The following is a 26729-nucleotide window of genomic DNA, read 5'->3' as shown; positions in this document are numbered from 1 at the left end:
CGACCACAGTGGGAGTCGAACCCACGACCTTCTGATCCGAAGTCAGACGCGCTAATCCACTGCGCTATGCGGTCACTACACTTATTTATGTGCGTTTAGCTATCAGACCAAACAACTGCTATGAAATTAGACATGTTCCCTCTGATCTCTAGTCAAATTAGCATCCTCCCCCTTCCTACAGGCAGGGAGTAGCGGCCGCGAGCCAGGAGGTATCGGAGGCACCGATAGGGGGTGATTTGGACGGTGCAATCTCTTGCTCGCCTAAATCTATTGCATGTCGTACATCAGCATGCCTATCTCTTGGAGTCTTGGATGCTGTTGCCTTTTCCTCATTCACGATCATCGATTAGGTGATGTCCATGACTGGCATGACCACTGAGTTAAGTGTGTTGGCTCGTACTTCAAACCCAAATGCTCATGCTCTCTTCGTGAGGGAACTTTATGATTTACTAGTAAAAATACACGTGCTTTGCATCGGGTTAGATTGTCAATTTTTAGATCATCAATTTTGTATTTAAAAAGTCCGTGCCTCCCTCCCCCTCCTCTCACGCCCTCTGTCAAAATCTACTTGAACTCCGCACCATCATTGAAGTGCAAGTAGATATGTAAACATACGACAATCCATTATAGCAACTAATACCTATAATATCTTATAGTAGAAATATTATGGTAGGGGAGTGGGATACATGAGAGCGACGAACAGAGGAGATACCTTGCGACAAGTAGGAGGCGCTCGCTATCGAGGAGGCTGGACACCATCGTCGGCGGGGCTGCGGGATGGACGTCGATGGGCAGCTCATCCCTTCTCCGTGCATGGTCAACGAGCAGTTGCGGCTTCATTATTTATTTCAAAAAACATGACTGGATATTTGTCTAAATCCTTGTATCCATATATAAAAACAAACACACTAATATATAAAAACGAAATGATCGAAAGAGTTGCTCATAAATATAATGAGTTGTGCAATGCTTATATTTTTTCTCTGACTCACAATTCCTTCCATCCTTACATTCCATAATAATTTCTCGTATCAATCCTCCCTTTAATAGGGGCAATTCCTTTTGTAGCCCGCAATTTTCTTTCACATGACACGTATGCAACATCATGCAGCTTCTAGCCAGTTTGTTACCTTGATTACTCGTGGATATATTTAAACCGGTCTGATTAAATATACGGGAAGATGTGGCACTATTTTATTTTTTGTGCTATATGCCGATCACAACATTTTGTCAAGCAGATAATGATAAGTTAGTAGAAATCCATGTTTAACTTGCTTACTCAAACAAGATATAACAAAATAAAAGGAAGAAGAAACATTCCCGTGTGGCGGAAGCAAGACATTATGGAGTTCAACATCACCATGGTATTATCATAAGGCAGCATCAGGTTCAATGCTTTTTATGTACACATCATTATTGAAGATCAAGAAATCTTATCATTTCATTAGAAATGATAGCCATTTTTATCCATATGGTACATCAGTTAGAGCTATAAATAAGAACATAGCTCCATGCTCAGTACTTTTCACAGTGAAGGTAACCTTCATAATGCCAATACCAAATTTCAATTTTGTGACAATAATAGTTGAAAAAAAATCATAGAACATTTATCTCCTAAGAGCATAGACCCTGACTACATGCTGAACCAAATGCCAATTTCCTGAATCAACATATCACTGAACATTCATGTCCGCTAACATCATAGCATGACCACACCAAGGCATAGTGGTAGTGGATTAACTTATTTAAACTAATTTTATACGGTATAGTAGTAAACTATATTATAGATAGATACATGGATAGATAGCTCCATCCAGAGGCCTTGTCTTCCAAATTGCTTGCAGCAACCCACTTGTTTTAGCGTAAACACCCGGTGATGCAAACAGTGATATAAAATAAATGATAGTAACATATAGTCGTTATGCGCCTAAAATAATAATGGTTCAGTAAAAACATCAAGATACATCACATCTCTTTGCACATATCACAATGGTCATACCAATCTATGGCATATCGTGCGTGTTTAAAAGTTATAACAAAACACAATAGAAGTACACTTGATCACATCTCTTTGCACATATCACAATGGGCATACCAATCTATGGCCGGAGGCGAGGATGGTGACATCGCTGGTCGTGGATGGGTCAGAGTCAAGAATGGTCGAAGATAAAGTGTCCTTTCTCCCTGTTCGATTCATCACTTCCTACTTGAAAAAGAAACAAAGCATCATAGTTAAATAATAACATAATATTTAGTAACCATCAGCACCTCACTTCCTACTTTAAGTAATGCTAGGTCATGGATTTTATAAAAAACTAAATATATAAACATTGGTTACCAGGTCATGGATCATGCACAGAGAAATGATCCTTCCTGGAAACCGATAACAAACGACAGTTTCATTCATTTCACCCGAATAATGAACAGTATACATTTATGCACGAAGAAATAATTTTTTTTGGCTACCAACAGATTAATCAAAGTAAATAAAGCATTTTTTCAATTAAGCACCAAAAAAAACTTTGGATATACACAATCAAACATTACACATGGAACCATAAGATTTCCTGGGTACAACACACCCAAAACAAATTGGCTCATGAGAAGTTGCTTCCTATATTTTAAACATGGCCACAGAAGGAACCATTTATCATACATTGTGAATCCGATTCCAATGCATAAGAAATGCATGCCTTGCCATCAATCAAATTCTTTAGTCACATTAGTTCCTTTGAAAGAGCATATACATTTGAGTTAGTTTTAGCTATTCAATGCTTGAACAAATAGTGATTAGCACTATTAATCGATACATAACATAATCATAGCTTGAGTGCTTAGCTGCATACCACCTATATATGTACATGGTTAGAAACCTACAATACTTCACATTTTAAGGACTCCTCGCCCATATATAAGGAAACAAACCTTCAGAATGTGATATTACTTTTTTCCCTGAAATATTATATTTTAAGCCGTTAACCGAGAAAACAACAGAAAATCTTTATATTCCCTGAAATCCCTAAAAATCACTGCCTAATGGACATGTCCAGCGCCAACAATTCTTTAATTATAATGAAGATAATTTAGCCAACAATTACTCAATTATGATGAAGATAATTTAGTTATATCATTTATGCTGCCAACCTAAAGAACATGCTCTGCTGAGTGAGAGATCTACTAATTAAAAAAAGGGAGGAGGAAACAGAGCACATCACTCAGGCTTGCATATATATACAGAGAGAGGGATTTACCGAACCTCATCTTGGCGTGTTGGTATGAGACGTGTTTATTGTTGCTTCACAGGTGCATCATCGGCCGCCTCTCCAGGTTGCTACACCGTGCAAGCTCACCAGTATCCGTGATAAGTAAGAACCATCTCCACACTGCAGAATCAAAACTGAATCAAGTCAATCAGAAATCCAGGCTGGGGATGAAAAAAAAGTTTCAGATGTGAATGCTTTCATGGAAAAAATAAACCATGCTTTTAGCTTTGAGGAGCTCGCCTAGAGGTTTGGCCCTCTGCTCACATCTACATAGACAAAGAAGATGAAGCCATTGCTGGGGCAGCGAAGGAGAGGAGGTACTCATGAAGGCGGGACAGAGAAGATCAAGCCATTGGCTAAATCTTGCACTGCCTACCATACTTGCTCCATGTTCCCCTTTTCCAAATTTGCACATCACAGACCCAGATCATTTTCTAGCAGAAATATGTCACAACTCACAAGACAGTGGAACGTATTTATTTCAGTAGGAAGCAAGGATCAAGGCTTTCATATCATGATGGGAAAAGCACTGCTTATTTTGCTTGTCTACCTCAAGCAGAGGGATTCTAAATGGAATTAATTCAACAGGAAAACTATACGGTACATCTCAAGTCTTGATATTAGTCACCAAAATAAGCTCTGCTATAACCATGGCCACAGCCGCAAGACACTCATGTTCTCATAACAGAAAAGAGAGTTCGTCCGTGTCAAGTTGTGATATTTTGCACATGGTAATACACACTATTTGATTAACATTGTATGTGTGTGCACACACAGGACACAACAATAATAGCTTGTGCTCTTCCACACGATCACCTTTTCACAAGGTAACAACAACTTAGGATGGATACTACATTACAGAATGATTTCCTAACCTCTTACATGTTTTTCATTTACAAGTTTGTGCTCCCACCGGAGGCCCAGATGGCTGATCTATTTTTAATTTGGTCGTCAAAACAATTGTATTTGGGGAAAAAAGAGAAAACATGAATTTTGAATATACAATTTGTAAATCATAACAACAATAATAAGAGTGATAAACCATCTACAGATATGTTATCCCTGATTAGCAGCTGCTGCAGCATACTTCTAAATGAAGCATAGTTGTCAACACACTGACATAACCTAAATTGTACTCAAGTAGTACTCCCTCCGTTCCTAAATATAAGTCTTTTAAGCGATTTCATTTGATGTCTACATACGCAACAAAATGATTGAATATACACTATAAAATATGTCTATATACATCCGTATGCAGTCCACTAGTGAAAACTCTAGAAAGACTTATATTTAGGAACGGAGGGAGTATATACTATGAAGTGCATACCAATTATAAAATAAAAATCGCAGCATCTGCCTGGAGACGGCGACGGGACGGTGGTGACGTTGTGCGGGCACCTGTACTGCTGGCCTGCATCTTCCTCTGGCTCACCATCGCCTCCACCTCTTCCGACGGCGAGATCCTGGTTAAAGCATAAACAATCCGTCAAGGATCTACACACCTCAGGATCTCACTTGCTCCGTCCATCTATGAACCAGACCTACGTACCTCAAGGATCTCCATTGCTCTGTCCATCTCGGAGCGGCTCGAGGAACCGGACGACGACAACATCCTAGCCGCCGGACCACACACCATGCACGGACTCCACCATATCATACTTCACCCGGACTTCTTAGCCAGAACCCACCCATCCCCCACCCCGCTCGCCGCAACAGCTCCATCTCGGCGGGTCCAGCAGGCGTTTCGCATGCGTCATCTCCGTGCCTTCTTCTCCCGCCACAATGCAGCCTTGAGGTCGTCGTCCCTCGCTGCATACCACGGGAACGACTTCCCATTCCCATGCTTGTTCCGCCAATCCCTAGTCTGATCCGCCAGCATCGGGGGCGTGTGCGGCATCACGTCGATTGGCGGCGATAAAGGGAAGTGGGGATCAAGCAGTTGCGGTGCCGAGAAGGGGCGGCGGGCTGAGCGACAGCGGGGCCGAGCGGTTGGCGGCGTGGGGGTGGCTGGTGCCGAGCGGCGGGAGCAGAGGGGCCCTGCGGTTGGAGAGAGTAGGGGACGAGAGGGTTAGAGGGTTTGGCCCGTGAACCGGGGAGGTAGAGGGTTTGCCTTGTGAACCGTATTTATTCTGTATTTAATCGATTGGTTTATGGAGGGATGAAAAACGGTGGAACTGCTAGCGGTGGAAGTGCTAGCGACGGGGGATTGTCGTGGTCGAACCATCACGGCAGACGGCATGTCCCCCTTTAATAGTAGAGATTAGTCAGTGTGGAGGTTGCTAGACCTGATTTGGGCACGTCAATTGCTAGCCTCTTGACGGAGACGTCAATAAGGGATGAACAAAAGAAGGTAGGCAAAGAAAAGAGTGACACCACAAGCAAGGCGTCTTTGGCTGCTTGATGGATAACCTTCGCTCTCTCGGCCCGTCCTCTTGGATTGGGTTTTCTTTGTGGTTTGAGAGGTGTCTGATGTCTTGTGTCGAGGTGTTTTTGTCAGGGGTATCTTGGCGTAATAGAAATGTCGGAGGTCGTGGATGTTGTGTATTTGGAGAGTACGACGAGGGTTGCATGTGCGGTTGTGGAGTTTATTGGCATGTGAGTAGTTATTCTATGCTTCGTTTGTATTGATTTTTGCCCATTTTCCATAAATTAATTAAACAATTCTCTTCTTTTTAATTAATCGATGAGGCAAAAAAATTGTCTTTGTTTTCGAATTTTTTTACCATCATAAGAAAATAGTAACATTTTTTTGCGAGATAAGAAAATACAGATATTAATAAATCACACTTGACAGACTAAGAACATCAAACATATACACATATACACATATGAACCAATCACGGATGTCAAAAGAAAGGGTGTCACAACATACGAAGGCACCAAAAACCCCGGTCCGGCAGCGTCTCCGGCCATGGTCGACAAGGCGAGATGGTCGTCCACTATAGAGGAAATAGTTGAAGCACACAGGTTGGTGTTGAACTTCAGCAAGCAGTCGTGCTCGGAGCCTGGGAGTCCGGGAAACTCTCAAAAAACCTTATCGTCCCTTAGTGAGTGCATGTTTACAAGGAACACGGTTTTGAGAGGCACCTTCTCTTGGACGGCTATGCACGCAATCTCGGGATGGGGTCGCCGGTGAAACAGCTAAGTAAAAATAAACTTGGCATGTGTGTGTATTCGTCTCTTTTTTATATCTCCTCTCTACATAGAGGGAACGGTCCAAGAGTGAAGCGATGCAACTATCATGTGGAGGTACGAAACGTGTCGACAACGAACTCAAGAATTGACACATCCACCTAGAGCTAGGCCGTGCTCAGCCATGCAATTCTTTTTAAGGGCAACGGATAAGAATGTCCCGGTTTTGCCTTCAAAGAAGACATGTTTCCTCTCGAAACCATAACCTTTTCTAGAAGATTGTCCGGTTTCTAAGTCATGTACGCTACAACTTTTGCGAAATCTTCTCAAACTTTTATCGTAGCCTCTTGGTGTCATATGTGGTCATCATGCCAACTTTCATTATTTTTCTCATTTGCATTTTTCACAAGTAAAAGAAAATATAATATTCGGGGACGTCTCCCAGCACCCTCATATCTGGAATTCGCTTCTCTTTTTTTGACAAGGACTAAACATGGACTCAAGAAGACAAATATGAATTTTTAACTTGATTGTTTCATGCATTTATAATTATTTAATTTTTTATTATTGTAACCAAATGCGTAGAAATGTATTTAATGACTTCAATGTGGCGAACGTATTTAAAGAAATGCCAAATGTTGATATGGATTTTTCTAAAAATAGTACAAATGCAGACACTCATAAATAAGCATCTTTGATAGACTGAACCAACACATTATTTTAAGATTGACGAAGTCATCCAAAACACATTCATAATTGACACAAACGTCTTCTCTCACTGAACATACATCGTCAAAATGGTTGGAAAGATCAAACAAGGTGGTAAGTAGAAAGAAGGAAGGGTGCAGTGTTAAGTTAAAACATCTTGTGTTTCCGAGTCGGCGGGCTTCTTTTGATAAAGAAAACCATTCGTCTGCTCGCTGTACTCAAACACCCTTAAATTTAGGAACGTGAAAGCAGTGATGTGACCTAAACTCTTTTGGACAATGAATATCAATCTCCTCCTAGCCATTCGTTTCCGATATGAATCATTTTGATGTATTTACGTGTAAAAAGAATCGAGGCCAACAGATCAAGTTCAATCTTGAATGTCCAGATGAATTATGCATTTTATCTAATGTACGAATGAACTTATTTATTACACATGCAATAGTAGAAGAATTCACCCGCTGAACATTATTATTATTATTATTATTATTATTATTATTATTATTATTATTATTATTATTATTATTATTATTATTATTATTATTACAAGGAGTGGTCGAATAATATAGATAAACAGAGTTATTATTACAGGCAGTGAAAGCTCAAGCGCTTGGAGTGAAGTTGAAGTTGCTGCAACCCGTAAAGTGCGGCAGCCTGAGAAACCCGAGCCGCTTCTCCATGTCGAAGTCAAGCACGAAGTCCTCCATCTGGGCCCCTCCAAGGATCACCGCCGGCGCCCTGCCGTCGCCGGCCTCCACCCCCTTCATCTCCACGAACGCAACGCACGCCGTCCCCGGCTTGACGTCCAACATCGAGTTCTTCCCGGTCATCGCACATTCACCCCCGCCGTCGAGCGCCAGCAGGACGTTGGGCACCCAGTACCCCCCGGGGTTGTTGCCCAGCGTCTTCGAGTCGTAGCACAGCTTGAACGGTGCCACGGGCTTCACGGCGCGCGCCACGGGCGCTCCGTTGGCAGGCTGCGCCGCCAGGGCCTTGGTGAACGCGTCCACCAACGGGCGGTACACGTCGCGGCGGAGCAAGGCGTAGGGCAGCCTCGTGCTGAGCATCACGCCGCCGGTGGCGAGTGCGCGCTCTGGGACGGGGACGCGGGTGTCCTCCACTCGGATGGACCTGCCCGAGACGTAGTGCGCGGGGGTGCCCTCCTTGGTCACGAGCGGGGTGTAGTCCATGCCGGACTGCGTGAATTGCGGCCACGGGAGCGGGCCGCCGCCGAGGATGGCCACGCCAGCGCCGCCTGTGGGGAGGCAGAGGAGGAACTTGTTGGCGAGCTTCTGCGCGGACGCCACCTGCGCCGGCAGCGCCAGGCCGGAGCCCGCGAGCCCGGCCACGCCCGTGGAGCCGCGGGGCAGAGACGCCAGGAGCTTCCTCGGCGCACACGCCGCCAGGACCCCGACGGTCACCTTGCTCACCGGGTTGTTCCCGTCGGTGGTGTTGGCTACGAGCCTCGCGTGGAAGAGGCTCCCGGCGGCGCAAGCGCCGGTGACCGGGTTGGATGGGAACGCCGTGCACGGCTTGTGGTGCCTGTCGCTGCCGCAGCTGGGCGCAGGGCATCCCGGGGCGGGGTAGGCGTTGGCGAGCAGGCAGGTGGGGCTGCTGCACGGGATCTCCGCCGGCGGCTGGCCGCCGTGGCACGTCGACCAGACGAGCGGGCCGGCGATGTCGAGGACGAGGCTGGCGCCGTCGTGGAAGGGGATTGTGTAGAGGGAGGTGGCGGCGTCCTTGGTGATCGGAGCGAGCACCGGAAGGCGTTTGGACGACGCCGCTGCAACGAGCGAGGCGGCCAGGACGAGGAGGAGGAGGACTCGTGCCATCTTTGCGTGCTGCTTGCACAAAAATGGACAGAGATGTACGTATACAGGAGCATACGTGGAGTTATTTGCCGATGTGGAAGTGGATGTCTGGGTGGACGCGTCTACGTCTCGTTATATAGTTGGTTCACTGGCGACCAGTGTGCATGCGTACACGGGATGACGACGACGGTTTCCGGAAGATAGCATGCAATGTGCGAAGACAAACCATGCTACTGATCCTACGCGTTCCTTCTCTCGCTCGTGCGGGCGCCGAACTCTCGCTCAAGTCGCTTCCTATGTGCGGCGGCCAAGCAACAAAAGGAGGGCCAGCAGAAACTGACTAGACTAGAGCACTTCTCTCCTGCTGAGAGTAAAATTCGTTGGACAACTGACTAGAGAAACTTTACAGCATTAGTTTATTTACACTACACAACTACACTAAAATCGAAAACTGTAATTATTCTAAAAAATTAGACTACATTCTTACACTATGTACATAGCTACTAATTCGAAACTACAATTACTCATCGGTGATGGAGACGACGGGGCTAGCGGGACCTGTACGGCGGCGGTGGAGAAGACGGCGTCGGGGACGACGACGGAGACCGCGGCGAGGGGACGGCGACAGAGAACACGGCGAAGCAACGGCGACGGACACCACGACGAGGGGGCGACAACGAAGATGAAGGCGTCGGTGGAGGCGAGGGCCTAACGGGCCCTTGACGCGGTGGCGGTGGAGGTGGAGATGGAGATTGTGATAGCCTGACTTATTAGAGATGATAGACTACGCATATCAATAAGGAATTTCTTCTTTTCCGGGAGCCCATTCGAACATAACTCACGGGTTAAGCGTGCTCAGCTTGAAGTAGTTTTAGGATGGGTGATCGATCGGAAAGTTGATCCCGGATGCACATGAGTGAGGACAAAGTGCGCAGAAAAGACTAATATTGATATGTGAGGCCGGTGTAGATCCTGTCAGGAGTAACGACTGCCGGCGGGTGTGTCTGGGGCGTTACAGAGATGAAGGAGACGACAACGGTAGAGGTACAACGGTAGAGGTGGAGACGGAGATGGCGGCGACAACAGCGGTGGAGGTGGAGACAGAGATGGCGGCGGTCGAGCCAACGACGGTGTGGAGTCAGAGATGGCGATGACGGCCAGGGCCTTGGCCGTTGCCGGCAGCCTCGGATTCGAGTGATTGGGATTGATTTGGGGGTGTATGTGCGGGGAATAGATCGGGTGTGTATACGGGTGGTTGGATTTGACAGACGATGATATATTTGGTAGCGTTGGCCCACGTGGTCAACTCCGTTTGCTATGTATTGTATTGTAATTTATTATTTGTTATGTTATTTATTTCATTAATTATGATTTTTTTTAATATAAATATAATAAATATAGATGGGAACAACATAAATATTGTGACATATGCTTATCAACAGGGCTTCGACGGTGGTAGCGTAGCTGTCGGAATAAACGGAAGTCACGCTGCTATGATGGGATGATTCGCCGAACAGGGCCAGCTGCATTGGCCGTGGGGAGCTCATGGCGTAGCCAACAGGGCCAGACGGGAGCTCGGCCACGGCGGCGGAGTCCCAAACTTTTGACACGCTTCGCCGACGTGGGTCCATAACCAAGAGGACCTATAACTAGTTAGGAAGAAGAATTGGAAGTGAATGTATTTTGAGAACCCATCGACACTAGTTTATATAGGCCAAACTTAGTGTCGGCGTTCACGAGTAACGAACAACAACACTATATAATATATCTGTGGCGTCGCAGCACATCCGACGTCAGCAATATATTCCGACTCGTCAGCTAAGAATGACCCACCTTTAGGTGACGTTCCGCTCTGAGTCCACGCCAACACTAACTACATAAAGTTGGCGAATCAATTCGTCCAACACCATCGTTATTTAAAAAAAATTAATGATGACGTTGTGTCAAATTCAGACGCCACCAATATAACTTGAGGCTAGCCATTTCTTCACTAGTACGTGGAAGCTCGCTGGCTAGGAGCGGTGATTTTTGGAGCTCCATTGCTGGGACCTCAACGGCGGCTGGGAGCAGCGCTTTCCCCCTTTTCCCACTTGTTCGTTCTCGCTTCCTCCCTGTCTGGCTTGCGGTGGATTAGAATGGATGTTATGTTTGAATTACCCAGCAATTTACTTTTGCAAGATGCAGCTAAAGCCTTGTGCAGTTGTGATGCAATTACAAGGTCAGACATGAGTTGAACTGCATGAGCTTTCATCGCATCCTTCTTTCGTTTTCCCTTGCTTTCCTTACTTAATCCCTATATCTTTCACGTAGGCATCTATGCTGCTCTGTTGGTAGTAGCACTATGATTATTTTTCCTCTTTGCTTCTTAGGATCCTCTTGATAACATGAGTTGCTATTCCTGTCTTTTGTCCTTTATATTTAAAAGAATTGATGGTCAGAGTGTGATCTGAGGATCATGTCAGTAGTCAGTTTTCTAGATAATGTTAACACACATGCAATTGAAAACGTATGACATTCCACGCACTCTTACTACTTCGGCATACATTTCCAGCTAGCCTGATTAAGACTGATAAAGACAATATATAACTTTTGTATCTACTACTTTCACCGTTCCTAAATATAAATCGTTTTACAGGTTCCATTAAAGAACTCATTTTGTTCTGTATATAGTTTCCTAGTTAAATCTGTAAAAAGACCATGACGGACAAGGCTCAACCACAAGGCTTGTGCAAGCAACGGGCGCCGGTTCCGTGCAGGACTGCTGGTGCTCGACAGCAGTCTGGCTCTGGTGGATGATGACCTCCTGTGCTAACGAAGACGGGATGGGAGCTGGCCCCAAAGCTTCTCCTCCACGACAACAACCCCTGTTGGCGGCTTCTCCTCCTGCACCAGCTCCTCCTGTCCAAATCCTTGACGAGAGGTATAAATACATGGTATGTTTTACATGTGGGGGCCCCGGCCATTATGTTGGCAACTGCATTGAGAACAAGAACTGTTGCATCTATGGGCTGGAAGCATATAATGTCAATAACTGTGCTGCTTGGGCTCAACCACATCCAGTTGCCACCATCTTTGGGAGTTCTGCCTTAGGTTTGGGTTTTTACCATATAGATGCTTCTCTTGGGAGAGAAGCGAATTGGCTTAACTTCAGGAATTGTGGAGAAGTGCAAATTTTCAAAGGGAAGATCACTCAAGAGGAACTCCGTAAAACTTGTTTGGAATTTTCTGTAAAAGTAAACAGTGGCCTTGGCAAATCAGGGCTCTCTCTGAGAAATCTTTCCTGGTTAGGTTCCTTCCATGGAAGAATGTGGATGAGCTTATTGAGTTCCCTGCTTTTGACCTTCCAATTAGTGGTGTGTTTGTCTCTGTTCAACAATGGACTCGCTCAGTAGACCCTTTTAGTGAATTGAATGAAGCTTGGGTAGGAATTGTGGGACTGTCCCCAAAGTGATGTACTTGGAAAATGTTTCCATAAATTGCCTCTTGTTTTGGTATCTTAGTGGATGTTGGTTGGAATGGTATGATGAAGAATTTCTATGAGAAAGTCGGGATCAAAATTGCCTCCAGAAATCCAGCTAAGATCCCCTTTGAGAGATTGATGGAAATGAGGAAAAAGCTTTATATTCTGGAATTTACCGTGGAAGGTTTTGAGAAAATAGGTGCAGATGAGCCAAGTGATGATGAAGGACCTAATGACATAACCGTTGATGCTAATGAAAAAGAGTCAGATGATATTGACAAGGAATTACTGAAAGAAGGAGATGCGGGGTTTGATGAGTTAGATCTTGCTAACAAAACTAGCACATCTAACTCTCTTGGTTCTTCCAGGCTGACAGAAGCCATGTGCTTTCATCCTGATCCTGTGGTGGCTGCTTATTCCCCCTGTACCTATGGAAAAGTAGTTGGGGGAGGGTCATGTGACCAAGGAAGTTGAGACTATCTCATATAAAATGGATGTAGAAAAACTATGTACACCCAAAGGAAAAGCTTACAATGAGGTGTACTCTCAGACTAAAGCTTACAAAGATAAAAAGAGAAATGAAAGCACATCCCCTATATTTGTTCAAAAGATCTATTGCTCTGGCTTACTGCAAGGCCATGATATTTCACACTCTGATACTGAAAATGAAGATGGAATTGAAGCCTCTGACATGGAGCTGTCAACAATTGCCGAACCTGTTGCTCAAGGATTGAAGATGTTAGCTCTAGAAAGATGCAACACTTCTCTATTTCAGGCATCTGGTGTGTCAACTCTAGAGAAAAAGAGGAAGGGAAATGATAGCCAGTGGGGTCCTCTAATCTCTCAAAGGCTAAGCACTAGGTTGCAGATATTTTTTTACGGAAAAAGGTGCAGCCTACAAGATGAAGAAAAACCTGGAAGTTCCTACTACTTCTAAAAGTAAGTCCTTTACCTCTGTCTCATGCTCTACTTTGGAGGAATATGTTGCTGCTGTGAATTTGAAAATTGGTGATAATGAAGAAGAGAAAGACTGTATTGTTAACAACATTATTAGGATTGAGAGTGAGAATTGCTTAGCTTTTACGACTTAGAAACATGAGATATCTTTACCTAATAGTATAGATGAATTCTTTTGTGATTCGGATGGAGTTTGTACTCCAGGAAAGGATAACAACTCATTTTCCCACATGCCAGGGGGCACTATTGGTTCATGTGGGGACTCTGGTGCTGTTAAGAAAGTTGGGCTATGTAGCTTGTCACACCCTTTTAAAATCTCATGATAGGTCTCGTCCGGAACATTAGAGGTGTGAGCCAAAAAAGGAAAATTATAGTGCCTATCTAACATTATTAATAAGAACAAACCAGATTTTGTTGGCTTTTAGGAAAAAAAGAAAGAAAAATTTGAGGATTCTTTCCAAAATACTATTGCTGGATCTATTCCATATGTATGGCATTGCCTACCTGCTATAGGCTCTGTAGGTGGTATTTTAGTTGGTATTAATAGTGATATTATGAACAATATTGGTGTCATGTGTAAGTGATACGTCCCAAACATATCTATGATTTCTGTTTGTTCCATGATCTTTTGGGTGACATTGTTATATGTTTTGCTACACTTTCATACCTTTTTACACATATTTGGACAAACCTACTAACTTAGTGCATCCAGTGCCAGTTTCTGTCTGCTGATGTCTTTCTTTGCAGGGACTTTTACCCCAATTTACCGAGTCCCAAAAATCCCGAGAAAAATATATAAAAATCAGCGTGACGGAAGCTTCGATAGCACCTAAGGCGGGCAAGAGGGGAGCCAGGTGTCGCCCTAGCGGCCTCCCTGCGCGGCCTACCCCCTGGCCGCGCCCACAGGCCGCTTGGGTAGGTCCCACCTCCTTTGGTGCCTTACTTTGGCTCCTATTTTTACCCCCATGGAGGAAACGCTGATTCCGGAACCCTTTTCTCTAGAAACAATTCCGATCTCCGTCGCCATCGCCAACAAGTTTCGGGGGACCAGAATTCCTGTGCCGGGACGGGGAAGTGCCCCCGGATTCATCTTCATCGACGTTGCTTCCTCCCTCCATGAAGCGGGAGTAGTTCCGGGGCTGAGGTCTTCTACAATAGCTATGTGGTTAATTCTCTCTCCCATGATGTGATCTTGATTGTGATCATAGGCTACTTTAACCTAGGATGATCTCATGATGTTTCCCCTTCTTCTATGTATTGGATTGATGTACTCACTTGATCTTATCTAGTATAATCCCCGAGACCATGGTGACAACGATCTATTGGACATGGATTAGTAGAATATTTTCATGAGTGATTTCCTCTTTTGTGAATTGATTGAAGATTGAGAGTCTATTGGTGCTTGTATTTGACTATCCTTGAGATACGTTGTGGTGATTGTGGTACTCTCTTTGAATGGCTGCGGTGACATTGGGAAATCCATAGATCAGAACTACGAACTCTGAGGTGTGCTTTTGTAGCCCTACATAATTCTCGTCCTCTCTTGATCACAAAGGAATGACCTTCGATTACGTCACCATTGCATGTTTTAGTGGAAATATCATATGATTAGACTATGTTAATGTTGTTGGGAGTTGCCACTAGTGAAAGTATGAAGCCTCGGCCTTGTTTCTCACCATTGTTACACCGTTTATGCTCACTTTTGTCACTTGCTACCTTTCTGCCATTTTTATTTCAGATTTACAATACCTTGTTTTACCATCCATATCACTTGTCTTTGAACATCTCTTCGCCGAACTAGTGCACCTATACAACTGACAATTGTATTAGGTGTGTTGGAGACACAAGAGACTTCTTGTATCTTAATTGCAGGGTTGCTTGAGAGAGACCATCTTCAACCTCTACTTTCCTGAGTTCGATAAACCTTACATCATCCACTTGATGGAAATTTCTCCTGTCCTACAAACCTCTGCGCTTGGAGGCCCAACATAGTCTACAAGAATAGAAGCATGTGTAGACATCAAGCTATTTTTGTCGCCGTTGCCGGGGTGGTGAGTGCTTGAAGGTATATCTTTAGATCTTGCAATTAAATCTTTTCGTTTCTTGTTTTTATTTTCGCTAGTTAGGCTTATGGAAAACTCTGCTCTTGGTTTGTTGCTTGCGGGGAACTGCCCCACCGCTATTGTGGTGGAGAAGCCTCCCCCACCTACGGAAATTGTGCCCTTTAAAATACCAACCGGTATTATTGATCGTGTCTTGGCTAATCGATATGCAGGAGATAGACACCCAGGCGAACACTTGCTATATCTTTCACAACTATGCTCCTTATTTAAGCTTGCAGGTATATCAATGGATTTTGTTATGAGAAAGTTATTCTCTCTATCATTAAAAGATAAGGCTTTGGATTGGTATAGGCTTCTTGATAACTTTCATTTACTAAATTGGCAAGATCTTATGCCTCTCTTTTACTCCAAGTTTTATCCTCTTCATGAAGTCCATGAGAATAGGAATTATGTTTATAATTTCTATCCTCATGGCGGAGAGAGCATAGCTCAAGCTTGGGGAAGACTAAAAACTTTAATGCTAAAATGTCCTAACCATGGGCTCCCCAAAGATTATGCTTATGTGGAGAGTAAGAGTACCTCTTTGCATGTGGATCATGGTAACAATGCTTTATGTGATACTTATATTGTTGAGTTTATTCATGATCCCACTAAAAATTATTATGAGAAGGGAACATATGCTTATAGATATTTCAATAATATCAAGTTCCCTCTCTTTATGTTGAAGGTTTTGAAGCTGCACTTGTTTTCCCTTCCTATGCTTATTTCTTTGCGCTTCAATGAATTATTCTATTGCAATATTCCTATGCATAGGAAGCATGTTAGACATAAATATGTTTGGTATTTGCTTCTTGCTGCTCTCTTTTGTTCTACAACTCTTATTCCTACGAGAGCATCATTAAAATCTTAAGCCTATCTTTATGGCTATAAAGAAAGAGCTCTAGGGAGACAACCCTTGTTATCTTTATTTTGAGTTTTTTACTTTCAGTTTTAGTGGTATTTATGCGTGTTACTACTATAGCAACATCATTGTATCTTTATTTTTAAGCTTTGTGCCAAGTTTTAGCCTCCGATTGCAAGAAAGTTTAAAAGTTGTGACATGCTGTCCAGAAACAGATTCTATGTGCTTAACGGACAAATTTGCCAAAAATCACCATATCATATTTTTGATCTGATTTTTTTTGAAAGCATGCTCTATATAATTGTCTTTCAGGCGTCTGTTCTGAGTTTTTTGATTTGAGTTGCAAAAGTGCCCTGAAAAAATTATTTACTACCTCCTCGTCTGTTTTTCACAGATTCTGCCACGTTTTGCGTTTTCATCGTTTTGCAAATCTTGAACTTGCTTTTCCTTTGCAAAAATATTTTGGCAATCACGAGAAACAGTATATTTTCATGAAAATCTTTATTTCCAGTAGGTAATAAATTATTTTATTATGGGTACTAACCACTCTAATCAGCTTATGATGAGTTTCGTATGAAGGGAGTTTTCAAGTATGCGATGGAAGATGATGAAAGAAGATCCAGAAGTGTCAAGCGCTCAAGCTTGGGGATGCCCCCATGCACCCCCAAGAAATAGTCAAGGAGACTCAAGCGTCTAAGCTTGGGGATGCCCCCATGCATCCCCTTCTCCATCAACAATCATCAGTTCGTCCATCTCCATGCTATATTTTTATCACTTCGTATGTTATGTGCTATGCTTGGAGCGTCCCGCTCTTTACTTTTTAGTTTGTTTTAGTTTTGCTTGCTGATCATAACAAGTCGGAACCTAGCCTTCTTTGTTTGGGACAGAAACACGCTCCACTCCACCCTAGAACACAACATAGATTTGCATGCTTATCTTTTTGTGTGTTCTTTATCTTTTCATAGGTACTGTCATGCTTAGCTCTTAGTTTTCATGCTTTATCTTTTAAGAGCTTTTATTTAGGTTTCTTTTGGAACTCTCTTGATTTATCATGCTTATCTTGTTTAGAGAGTTGGCTTGTTGCAGTGAGTTGTGTGTCTTGCATGAGTAGGTAATTAAGGTTGCTATTTAAGTATAGTAGTAACTTGCAATAGTTTCGAGGTATTGATTTGAGTAATGTTTGGACTATTGGTTCCAAGAGCTTGAGCCTATTAGTGATAGGTGTCGTATTTTGGAAAATCCGTGTGTTTTTCAAAAACTAAAAAAATAGTTGAGAACTCTAGCTGCTAAATTGATCGCTAACCTCTGAAGGGGTTGGAATATATAGAGTACCCTCACGTTATCATGGGTTGAGGACGCGCAAGGATAACCAAAACCCCAAACACTCCTCCTCGGGGTACTTGTCTCTTTGTGAATCACCTGACTAGATAGAGAGTTATCGATAATAAGTGCATGAGTTCTTCGGACTAATGTGAGTATTCGATTGTTGGCACTTCCACCATCCATATTTTGCTAGCCTCTTCGGTACGGTGCATTGCCCTTTATCATCTTGAGAGTTGGTGCAACCTTCGCCTGGTGCATCCAAACCCTTGGCATGATACTCTCTGTCATCATAAGCCTCATTATATCCTTCCTCAAAACATCCACCATGCCTACCTATTAAGGCATTTCCATAGCCTTTCCGAGATACATGGTCATGCAACATCCACCATCTCATGACTTGATCTTCATGTCATACATTCTTTTGCTTGATCAAGGAGCCGCATGCTAGTTGGGCCTTGCCCTTATTATTGCTACATGATGCGCTAGTATCATTGCATAACTTGCTACACTGGCAGAGGCATACATTTGCATGCATCATGATAGTTTTCATTTATCTTTATGTGAGTACTTCTTATAAAGTGTGAAGAATTTATTTTAATTATTGTAAAACATAAAGTGTTGCCCTTAAGTGAGGAAAAGATCCCAAAGAGGACAAATTAAAAGAACCCAAAGAGCAAAAATGAGAGATAAATAGAAAGAGCCGAAGAGGCCACAAAAAAGAAAAAAAGAAAAAAAAAGAGAGAAGGGGGCAACACTACTACTCCTTTTGAAAGATCCACACTAGTACTCCATTTTTATATTTGTACTACATAGAGATTATCATTCATGCATAACTATGTGGGGACCCTTACACTATAGAACTTGGCTTGTATATTCCAATGATGAGCCTCTTCAAATGAGCTCTAGGTCTTCATGAGAAAGCAAGTTGGATGCACCCCCACTAGTTCCATTGGAGAGCTTACCTTAGCTCATATGTGCATCCGTTGCATGGCAATCCCTACTCCTCACATCATATCTATCATTTGGATTTCTCTCGCCTATGGTTGTCCTCATTGATGTGAGCATTTCACACCTTTTTGTCTTCCTTCCTCATCATTATTCTCTTTGTCATCCTAAGTGCCAACATATCTTGCTTGCGCTCATCCATTGCATGAGTGCTCAAAGTCAAAAGGGAGAGGATCATTTTGACTTGTGCCTGACTAGCGGTCTGGGATGAGTCAAAATAAGATTCCGAAGAAGACCAAGTGTGAAGTTTAGTAGATTGAGTTCTCAATTAAAAAAATATGCTCTAAACTCATCTCCCGCTTCTTGCATGCAAACACCATTTCGAGACATTCGAGTCACGGACAGCGAGAGCTCTTGCACCTTTATGTTCTTACTTTGCTATTTTCAATACTAGATATAGACTCTTGCTTGTTATTGTCTTGACTTGAATTGCATATCTTACTTACTTTACTTTGAAGTTCTTATATGTGTTTTAGCATGTCACCACAGAAATTATTTGTGTTATCATTTACCTACTCGAGGACGAGCAAGAATTAAGCTTGGGGATGTTGATACTGTTGGGGAACGTCGCATGGGAAACAAAAAATTTCCTACGCGCACGAAGACCTATCATGGTGATGTCCATCTACGAGAGGGGATGAGTGATCTACGTACCCTTGTAGATCGTACAGCAGAAGCGTTAGAGAACGCGGTTGATGTAGTGGAACGTCCTCACGTCCCTCGATCCGCCCCGCGAACAATCCCGCGATCAGTCCCACGATCTAGTACCGAACGGACGGCACCTCCGCATTCAGCACACGTACAGCTCGACGATGATCTCGGCCTTCTTGATCCAGCAAGAGAGACGGAGAGGTAGAAGAGTTCTCCGGCAGCGAGACGGCGCTCCGTAGGTTGGTGATGACCTTGTCTCAGCAGGGCTCCGCCCAAGCTCCGCAGAAACGCGATCTAGAGGAAAAACCGTGGAGGTATGTGGTCGGGCTGCCGTGGAAAAGTCGTCTCAAATCAGCCCTAAAACCTCCGTATATATAGGTGGGAGGGAGGGGACCTTGCCTTGGGGCTCAAGGAGCCCCAAGGGGGTCGGCCGAGTCCAAGGGGGGAGGACTCCCCCCCAAACCGAGTTGGACTTGGTTTGGTGGGAGGGAGTCCCCCTTCCTTCCCACCTCCACCTCTTTTTTTTTTCTTTCCTCTTGATTTTCTTCTCCTTGGTGCATAGAGCCCTTTTGGGCTGTCCCACCAGCCCACTAAGGGCTGGTGTGCCACCCTCAAGGCCTATGGGCTTCCCCGGGGTGGGTTCCCAACCCCCCCCCGGTGAACTCCCGGAACCCATTCGTCATTCCCGGTACATTCCCGGTAACTCCGAAAACCTTCCGGTAATCAAATGAGGTCATCCTATATATCAATCTTCGTTTCCGGACCATTCCGGAAACCCTCGTGACGTCCGTGATCTCATCCGGGACTCCGAACAACATTCGGTAACCAACCATATAACTCAAATACGCATAAAACAACGTCGAACCTTAAGTGTGCAGACCCTGCGGGTTCGAGAACTATGTAGACATGACCCGAGAGACTCCTCGGTCAATATCCAATAGCGGGACCTGGATGCCCATATTGGATCCTACATATTCTACGAAGATCTTATCGTTTGAACCTCAGTGCCAAGGATTCATATAATACCGTATGTCATTCCCTTTGTCCTTCGGTATGTTACTTGCCCGAGATTCGATCGTCAGTATCCGTATACCTATTTCAATCTCGTTTACCGGCAAGTCTCTTTACTCGTTCCGTAATACAAGATCCCGCAACTTACACTAAGTTACATTGCTTGCAAGGCTTGTGTGTGATGTTGTATTACCGAGTGGGCCCCGAGATACCTCTCCGTTCACACGGAGTGACAAATCCCAGTCTTGATCCATCCTAACTCAACTAACACCTTCGGAGATACCTCTAGAGCATCTTTATAGTCACCCACTTACATTGCGACGTTTGATACACACAAAGCATTCCTCCGGTGTCAGTGAGTTATATGATCTCATGGTCATAGGAATAAATACTTGACACGCAGAAAACAGTAGCAACAAAATGACACGATCAACATGCTACGTCTATTAGTTTGGGTCTAGTCCATCACGTGATTCTCCTAATGACGTGATCCAGTTATCAAGCAACAACACCTTGTTCATAATCAGAAGACACTGACTATCTTTGATCAACTGGCTAGCCAACTAGAGGCTTGCTAGTGACGGTGTTTTGTCTATGTATCCACACATGTAAATGAGTCTTCATTCAATACAATTATAGCATGGATAATAAACGATTATCTTGATACAGGAATTATAATAATAACTATATTTATTATTGCCTCTAGGGCATAATTCCAACAGATACATCCCAAACGTATCTATAATTTCTGTTTGTTCCATGATCTTTTGGGTGACATTATTATATGTTTTGCTACACTTTCGTACCTTTTGCACATATTTGGACTAACCTACTAACTCAATGCACCCAGTGCCAATTTCTGTCTGCTGATGTCATTTTTTGCAGGGACTTTTACCCCACTTTACCGAGTCCCAAAAATCACGAGAAAAATATATAAAAATCAGCGCGACGGAAGCTTCGAGAGCACCAAAGGTGGGCCAGAGGGGAGCCAGGCGTCGCCCAGGCGGCCTCCATGCGCGGCCTACCCCCTGGTCGTGCCCATAGGCCGACTGGGTGGGGCCCACCTCCTCTGGTGCCCTACTTTGGCTCCTATTTTTACCCCCGTGGAGGAAACGCTGATTCCGGAACCCTTTCTCCAGAAACTATTCCGATCTCCGCCACCATCGCCAACAAGTTTTGGGGGACCAGAATTTCTGTATCGGCACCCTACAGGGATGGGGAAGTGCCCCCGGATTCATATCCATCGACGTTGCTTCCTCCCTCCATGAAGCGGGAGTAGTTCCTCCTCGGGGCTGAGGTCTTCTACAATAGCTATGTGGTCAATTCTCTCTCCCATGATGTGATCTTGATTGTGATCATAGGCTATGTTAACCTAGGGTGATCCCATGATGTTTCCCCTTCTTCTATGTATTAGATTGATGTACTCACTTGATCTTATCTAGTATAATCCCCGAGACCATGGTGATAGCGGTCTACTGGACATGGATTAGAAGAATATTTTCATGAGTGATTTCCTCTTTTGTGAATTGATTGAAGATTGACAGTCCCTTGGTGCTTGTCTTTGAATCCTCGAGATATGTTGTGGTGATTGTGGTACTCTCTTTGGATGGCCGCGGTGACATTGGAAATCCATAGATGAGAACTACGAACTCTGGGGGTGTGCTTTTGTAGCCCTACATAATTCTCGTCCTCTCTTGATCACAAAGGAATGACCTCCGAGTACGTCACCATTGCATGTTTTAGTGGAAATATCATGTGATTAGACTATGTTAATGTTGTTGGGAGTTGCCACTAGTGAAAGTATGAAGCCTCGGCCTTGTTTCTCACCATTGTTACACCGTTTATACTCACTTTTGTCACTTGCTACCTTGCTGCCATTTTTATTTCAGATTTACAATACCTTGTTTTACCATCCATATCACTTGTCTTTTAACATCTCTTCGCCGAATTAGTGCACCTATACAACTCACAATTGTATTAGGTGTGTCGGGGACACAAGAGACTTCTTGTATCTTAATTTCAGGGTTGCTTGAGAGAGACCATCTTCAACCTCTACTTCCCTGAGTTCGATAAACCTTATGTCATCCACTTGAGCGAAATTTTTGTTGTCCTACAAACCTCTGCGCTTGGAGGCCCAACATAGTCTACAAGAATAGAAGCGTGCGTAAACATCAGTAAGCAATATTGTCTGACCATCACCCTTAAAAATAAATTGGATCAGATGCGTTGGCACATTGTGGTGGTATATGGGACAACTTATGTTGTAGATAAGGTGGATTTTACAGCAGAACTTCATTCGGTGATGGAGGGGTTGTCTTATCTAGTCCTTCTGGGGGGTGATTTCAACCTAATCAGGGAATCTAGGGATAAATCTTCTGGTATTTTCAATAATTCTTGGGCTTTTATTTCTAATGATTGGATAAATAAATGGGGTCTCTTGGAGACTGCAAACAGGGTTTTTACGTGGAGCAATAATCAAGACAATCATGTTTTTGCTGTGATAGATAGAGTTTTCTCTTCTATTGATTGGGGCAGCCATTTTCCACTTACTACATTATGTGCCTTACTAGGGGTAGGGAGTGATCATGCCCCCCTCCTACTAGATACTGGTGCTAGGCGCAATAGGGTGGACAAAACTTTTAGGTTTGAAAAGTGGTGGCTAGATCAACTTGATTTTCCCTCCTTGGTGGAGAAAACCTGGTCTACCCTTTCTCCCTCCACTTCTGCCATTGACACTTGACAGTTTAAGACTAAATTATTAAGGAAAAGGTGAAGGGTTGGAGAATTAATATAGGTGTTGCTATGAATAAAAGAAAAAAAGATTTTCTACAAGAATTTGAAGTTTTCGATGTATTTTCTGAACAAAATAGAGTTTCAAATGAGGATGTCCTTACGATGAGAGAGATTAGGGCATAATTAGACAATATCTAGAAAAAAGAGGAGACTGCCATGTGGCAAAGATCTAGAGATAGGAATATTTTAGAAGGGGACAAGAATAGTGCATATTTTCATGCGGTTTATAACCAACGCAGAAGGAAAATCATCTTTGTGTGCTGGAAGGCCTGGATGGACGTGTTCATTCCACGAATAAGATATTGGGAGTGGCAACTATTTTTTATAAAAAGCTTTCTCGCTATGAAGATAAACCTAATCTACACCTTGATGACCATTTTTGGTTAGCAAAAGAGAAAGTCTTGGATGAAGAGAATGAGAAGTTAGAGAAACCTTTCTCGGGGGAGAAATTAAGGAAACCATTATGGGTTCGTATGCCTGCGGGGGCCCTGGCCTAGATGGCCTTTCTTTTCTTTGTTACCAAAGATTTTGGGATTCTTTATGGACCTGGTTAGAGACATTGAAAATGGTTCTTTACATATACAATGCCTCAACTTTTCCATTGTTACTCTTATTCCTAAAGAAACACATGCTAGACATATGAAGAAATTTAGGCCTATCTTTTTAAGTAACGTTTCGCTGAAAATTTTCAACAAGGCCATGGCAAACATGATTTCTCCCCTTGGCCAGCGACTGCTCTCACCTTGACAAACTGCGTTTGTCCAGGGTCGTTTTATTCTTGAAAGTGTTGTCACATCACATGAGGCTATCCATGAGGTGCATAAATCTAGGAAATCCGATGTTATCTTGAAATTAGATTATGAAAAAGCGTATGATAGGGTCAACTGGGTTTTGATAAACAGTTTTCGGCAAGGTAATAACTGCAAGCACTGAAAGTAGCGGTAACAAGTGATGGTGTAGTTAGGTGAAACGTAGCAAGTGAAAAGTAACAAGTAGTAGCAACGGTGCAGCAAAGTGGCCCAATCCCTTTTGTAGCTAGGGACAAGCCTGAACAAAGTCTTATAGGAGGAAAAACGCTCCCGAGGACACACGGGAATTTCTGTCATGCTAGTTTCATCATGTTCATGTGATTCGCGTTTGTTACTTTGATAGTTTGATATGTGGGTGGACCGACGCTTGGGTACTGCCCTTACTTGGACAAGCATCCCACTTATGATTAACCCCTCTCGCAAGCATCCGCAACTATGAAAGAAGAATTAAGACAACGTCTAACCATAGCATTAAACTAGTGGATCCAAATCAGCCCCTTACGAAGCAACGCATAGACTCGGGTTTAAGCTTCTGTCACTCTAGCAACCCATCATCTACTTACTACTCCCCAATGCCGTCCTCTAGGCCCAAATATGGTGAAGTGTTATGTAGTCGACGTTCACATAACACCACTAGAGGAAAAGACAACATACAGCATATCAAAATACCGAACGAATACCAAATTCACATGACTATTATCAGCATGACTTATCCCATGTCCTCGGGAACAAAAGTAACTACTCACAAAGCATAATCATAATCATGATCAGAGGTGTAATGAGTAGAATCAATGATCTGAACATAAACTCTTCCACCAAGTAATCCAACTAGCATCAACTACAAAGAGTAATCAACACTACTAGCAACCTTACAAGTGCCAATCGGAGTCGCGAGACGGAGATTGGTTACAAGAGATGAACTAGGGTTTGGAGAGGAGATGGTGCTGATGAAGATGTTGATGGAGATGACTCCCCTCCGACGAGAGGAGTGTTGGTGATGACGATGGCAACGATTTCCCCCTCCGGGAGGGAAGTTTCCCCGGCAGGATCGTCCTGCCGGAGCTCTAGATTGGATCTGCTCAAGTTCCGCCTCGTGGCGGCGGAGAATCCACGAAAAAGCTCCTCCTTGATTTTTTCTGGAACGAAACCCTTCATATAGCAAAATAGGGGGGCCAGTGGGCCGTCAGGGTGCCCACAAGCCCTGTAGCCGCCACCAGGGGGGCGGCGGCTACTAGGCTTGTGGGGCCCTGGTAGCTCCCCTCTGGTACTTCTTTCGCCCGGTATTGTTTATATATTCCCAAAAAATTCCACGTTGATTTTCAGGGCATTTGGAGTTGTGCAGAATAGAGGACTCAGACTTGCTCCTTTTCCAGTCCAGAATTCCAGCTGCCGGTATTCTCCCTCTTCAAATAAACCTTGCAAAATAAGAGAGAAAAGGCATAAGTATGGTACCACAAGGTAATATAACAGCCCATAAAGCGATAAATATCAACATGAAAGCATGATGCAAAATGGACGTATCAACTCCCCCAAGCTTAGACCTCGCTTTTCCTCAAGCGAAAACCAAGTTCGATAAACATGTCCACATGTTTAGGGATGAAGGTGTCGACAAAACATAATACGGTCATGAGGGCATCATGATCACACATAGAACAGCAATACATCATAAAGATTCTTATGGAAAAGTAACAATTCCTTCTCAAGGCAAAGTATGAAACAAAAACCTTACCGAGAAGTAGCCAACAACAGTCCATAGTCATTGAAGCAATTGCAATTTATCATAACATCAGAAAAAGTCAAATAAGAGCTAGTAAAGCAAACCCACATACTCAATCATCTCTTTTGTTTTCCACAATTGTTACAACTCACGTGGTACTAAAGGTATCAAAGTTTTAGCTGGACACAGAGGAAGATAGGGGCTTATAGTTTTGCCTCCCAACCACTTACCTCAAGGGTAAAGTCAACAATAATAAAGTATAAGTACTCATCTCCAAGTTGATATATGAATATAGATCTTTCCCAAGCATGCGATGGTAGCCAAGACAAAGGAAAAATAGGGAATTGGTGAAGATCACCATGACTCTTACAAGGGCAAAAAGTAAAGGTACAAGACAGGCCCTTTGCAGAGGGAAGCAGAGGTTGTCATGCGCTTTTGAGGTTTGGATGTGTGTCCTCTTAGTGCGGAGGAACATCACTTTATATTGCCTCCTGTGATAAAGAACTTTATTATGCAGTTTGTCGCTTTTATGTCTTCCTCAATAGCGGCAGATATTCGAGATGTATTAGTGATATTATATGATAATATTCGAGATGTATTAGTGATAATATTCGATAATATTCGATGAGGCATTAACTGGGTTATTCAAGATGTATTAGTTAAGCTATGGACCATTTTCTTATTGAATGCATTCTAATTTTATTATGGAAAGCATTCTAATTTGAATACTAAATTGTTTTATCTTTCTTCTGGATTAGTTAAGCTATGGACGATAGCGGCTAATACGACAATGATCAAGAGGATCTCCTCTTCGAAATGATACCCTCCCAAAACCCATAGAATGAAGTAGTAGATGACGACATACAGTATCTGAACGATTCCGGTGGGGGATATTTGAGGAAGAACAAAGAGACGAAGGACACACAAACAATGATGGAGAAGGATATGTTCTTCAATATATAAGGCCTCTCGTGATCTCATTACATATATTAACGAATATTTCTTCTTTTAGTCCTTCAGATCGAGCAAATCTTCTACACTCGTAGTACGAGGCCAGGCCAAAAAGTTGCCCGATGGCATAAAGTACAACGCCGATCAAGTCAAAGCAGATGGCCAACCGATTGG

The 26729-nt window shown here is 43.4% G+C and overlaps 1 protein-coding gene and 1 non-coding gene across 2 annotated transcripts; both read right to left on the bottom strand.

Annotated features, from left to right (window-relative positions):
- On the bottom strand, window positions 1-74 carry TRNAR-UCG. Its single transcript has one exon. It is a non-coding gene; the product is annotated as a tRNA-Arg (tRNA).
- Window positions 75-7656: 7582 nt separating this feature from the next.
- LOC123419927 (chitinase CLP-like) lies at window positions 7657-9008 on the bottom strand. The gene has a single exon (XM_045107235.1). It carries the CDS (start codon window positions 8933-8935, stop codon window positions 7706-7708), a length of 1230 nt encoding a protein of 409 aa, XP_044963170.1. The 5' UTR covers window positions 8936-9008; the 3' UTR covers window positions 7657-7705.
- Window positions 9009-26729: the final 17721 nt, after the last annotated feature.

Source organism: Hordeum vulgare, chromosome 1H (assembly GCF_904849725.1).
Source record: "Hordeum vulgare subsp. vulgare chromosome 1H, MorexV3_pseudomolecules_assembly, whole genome shotgun sequence".
Lineage (NCBI taxonomy): Eukaryota > Viridiplantae > Streptophyta > Magnoliopsida > Poales > Poaceae > Hordeum > Hordeum vulgare.
This window is presented reverse-complemented; position numbering and strand designations above follow the sequence as displayed.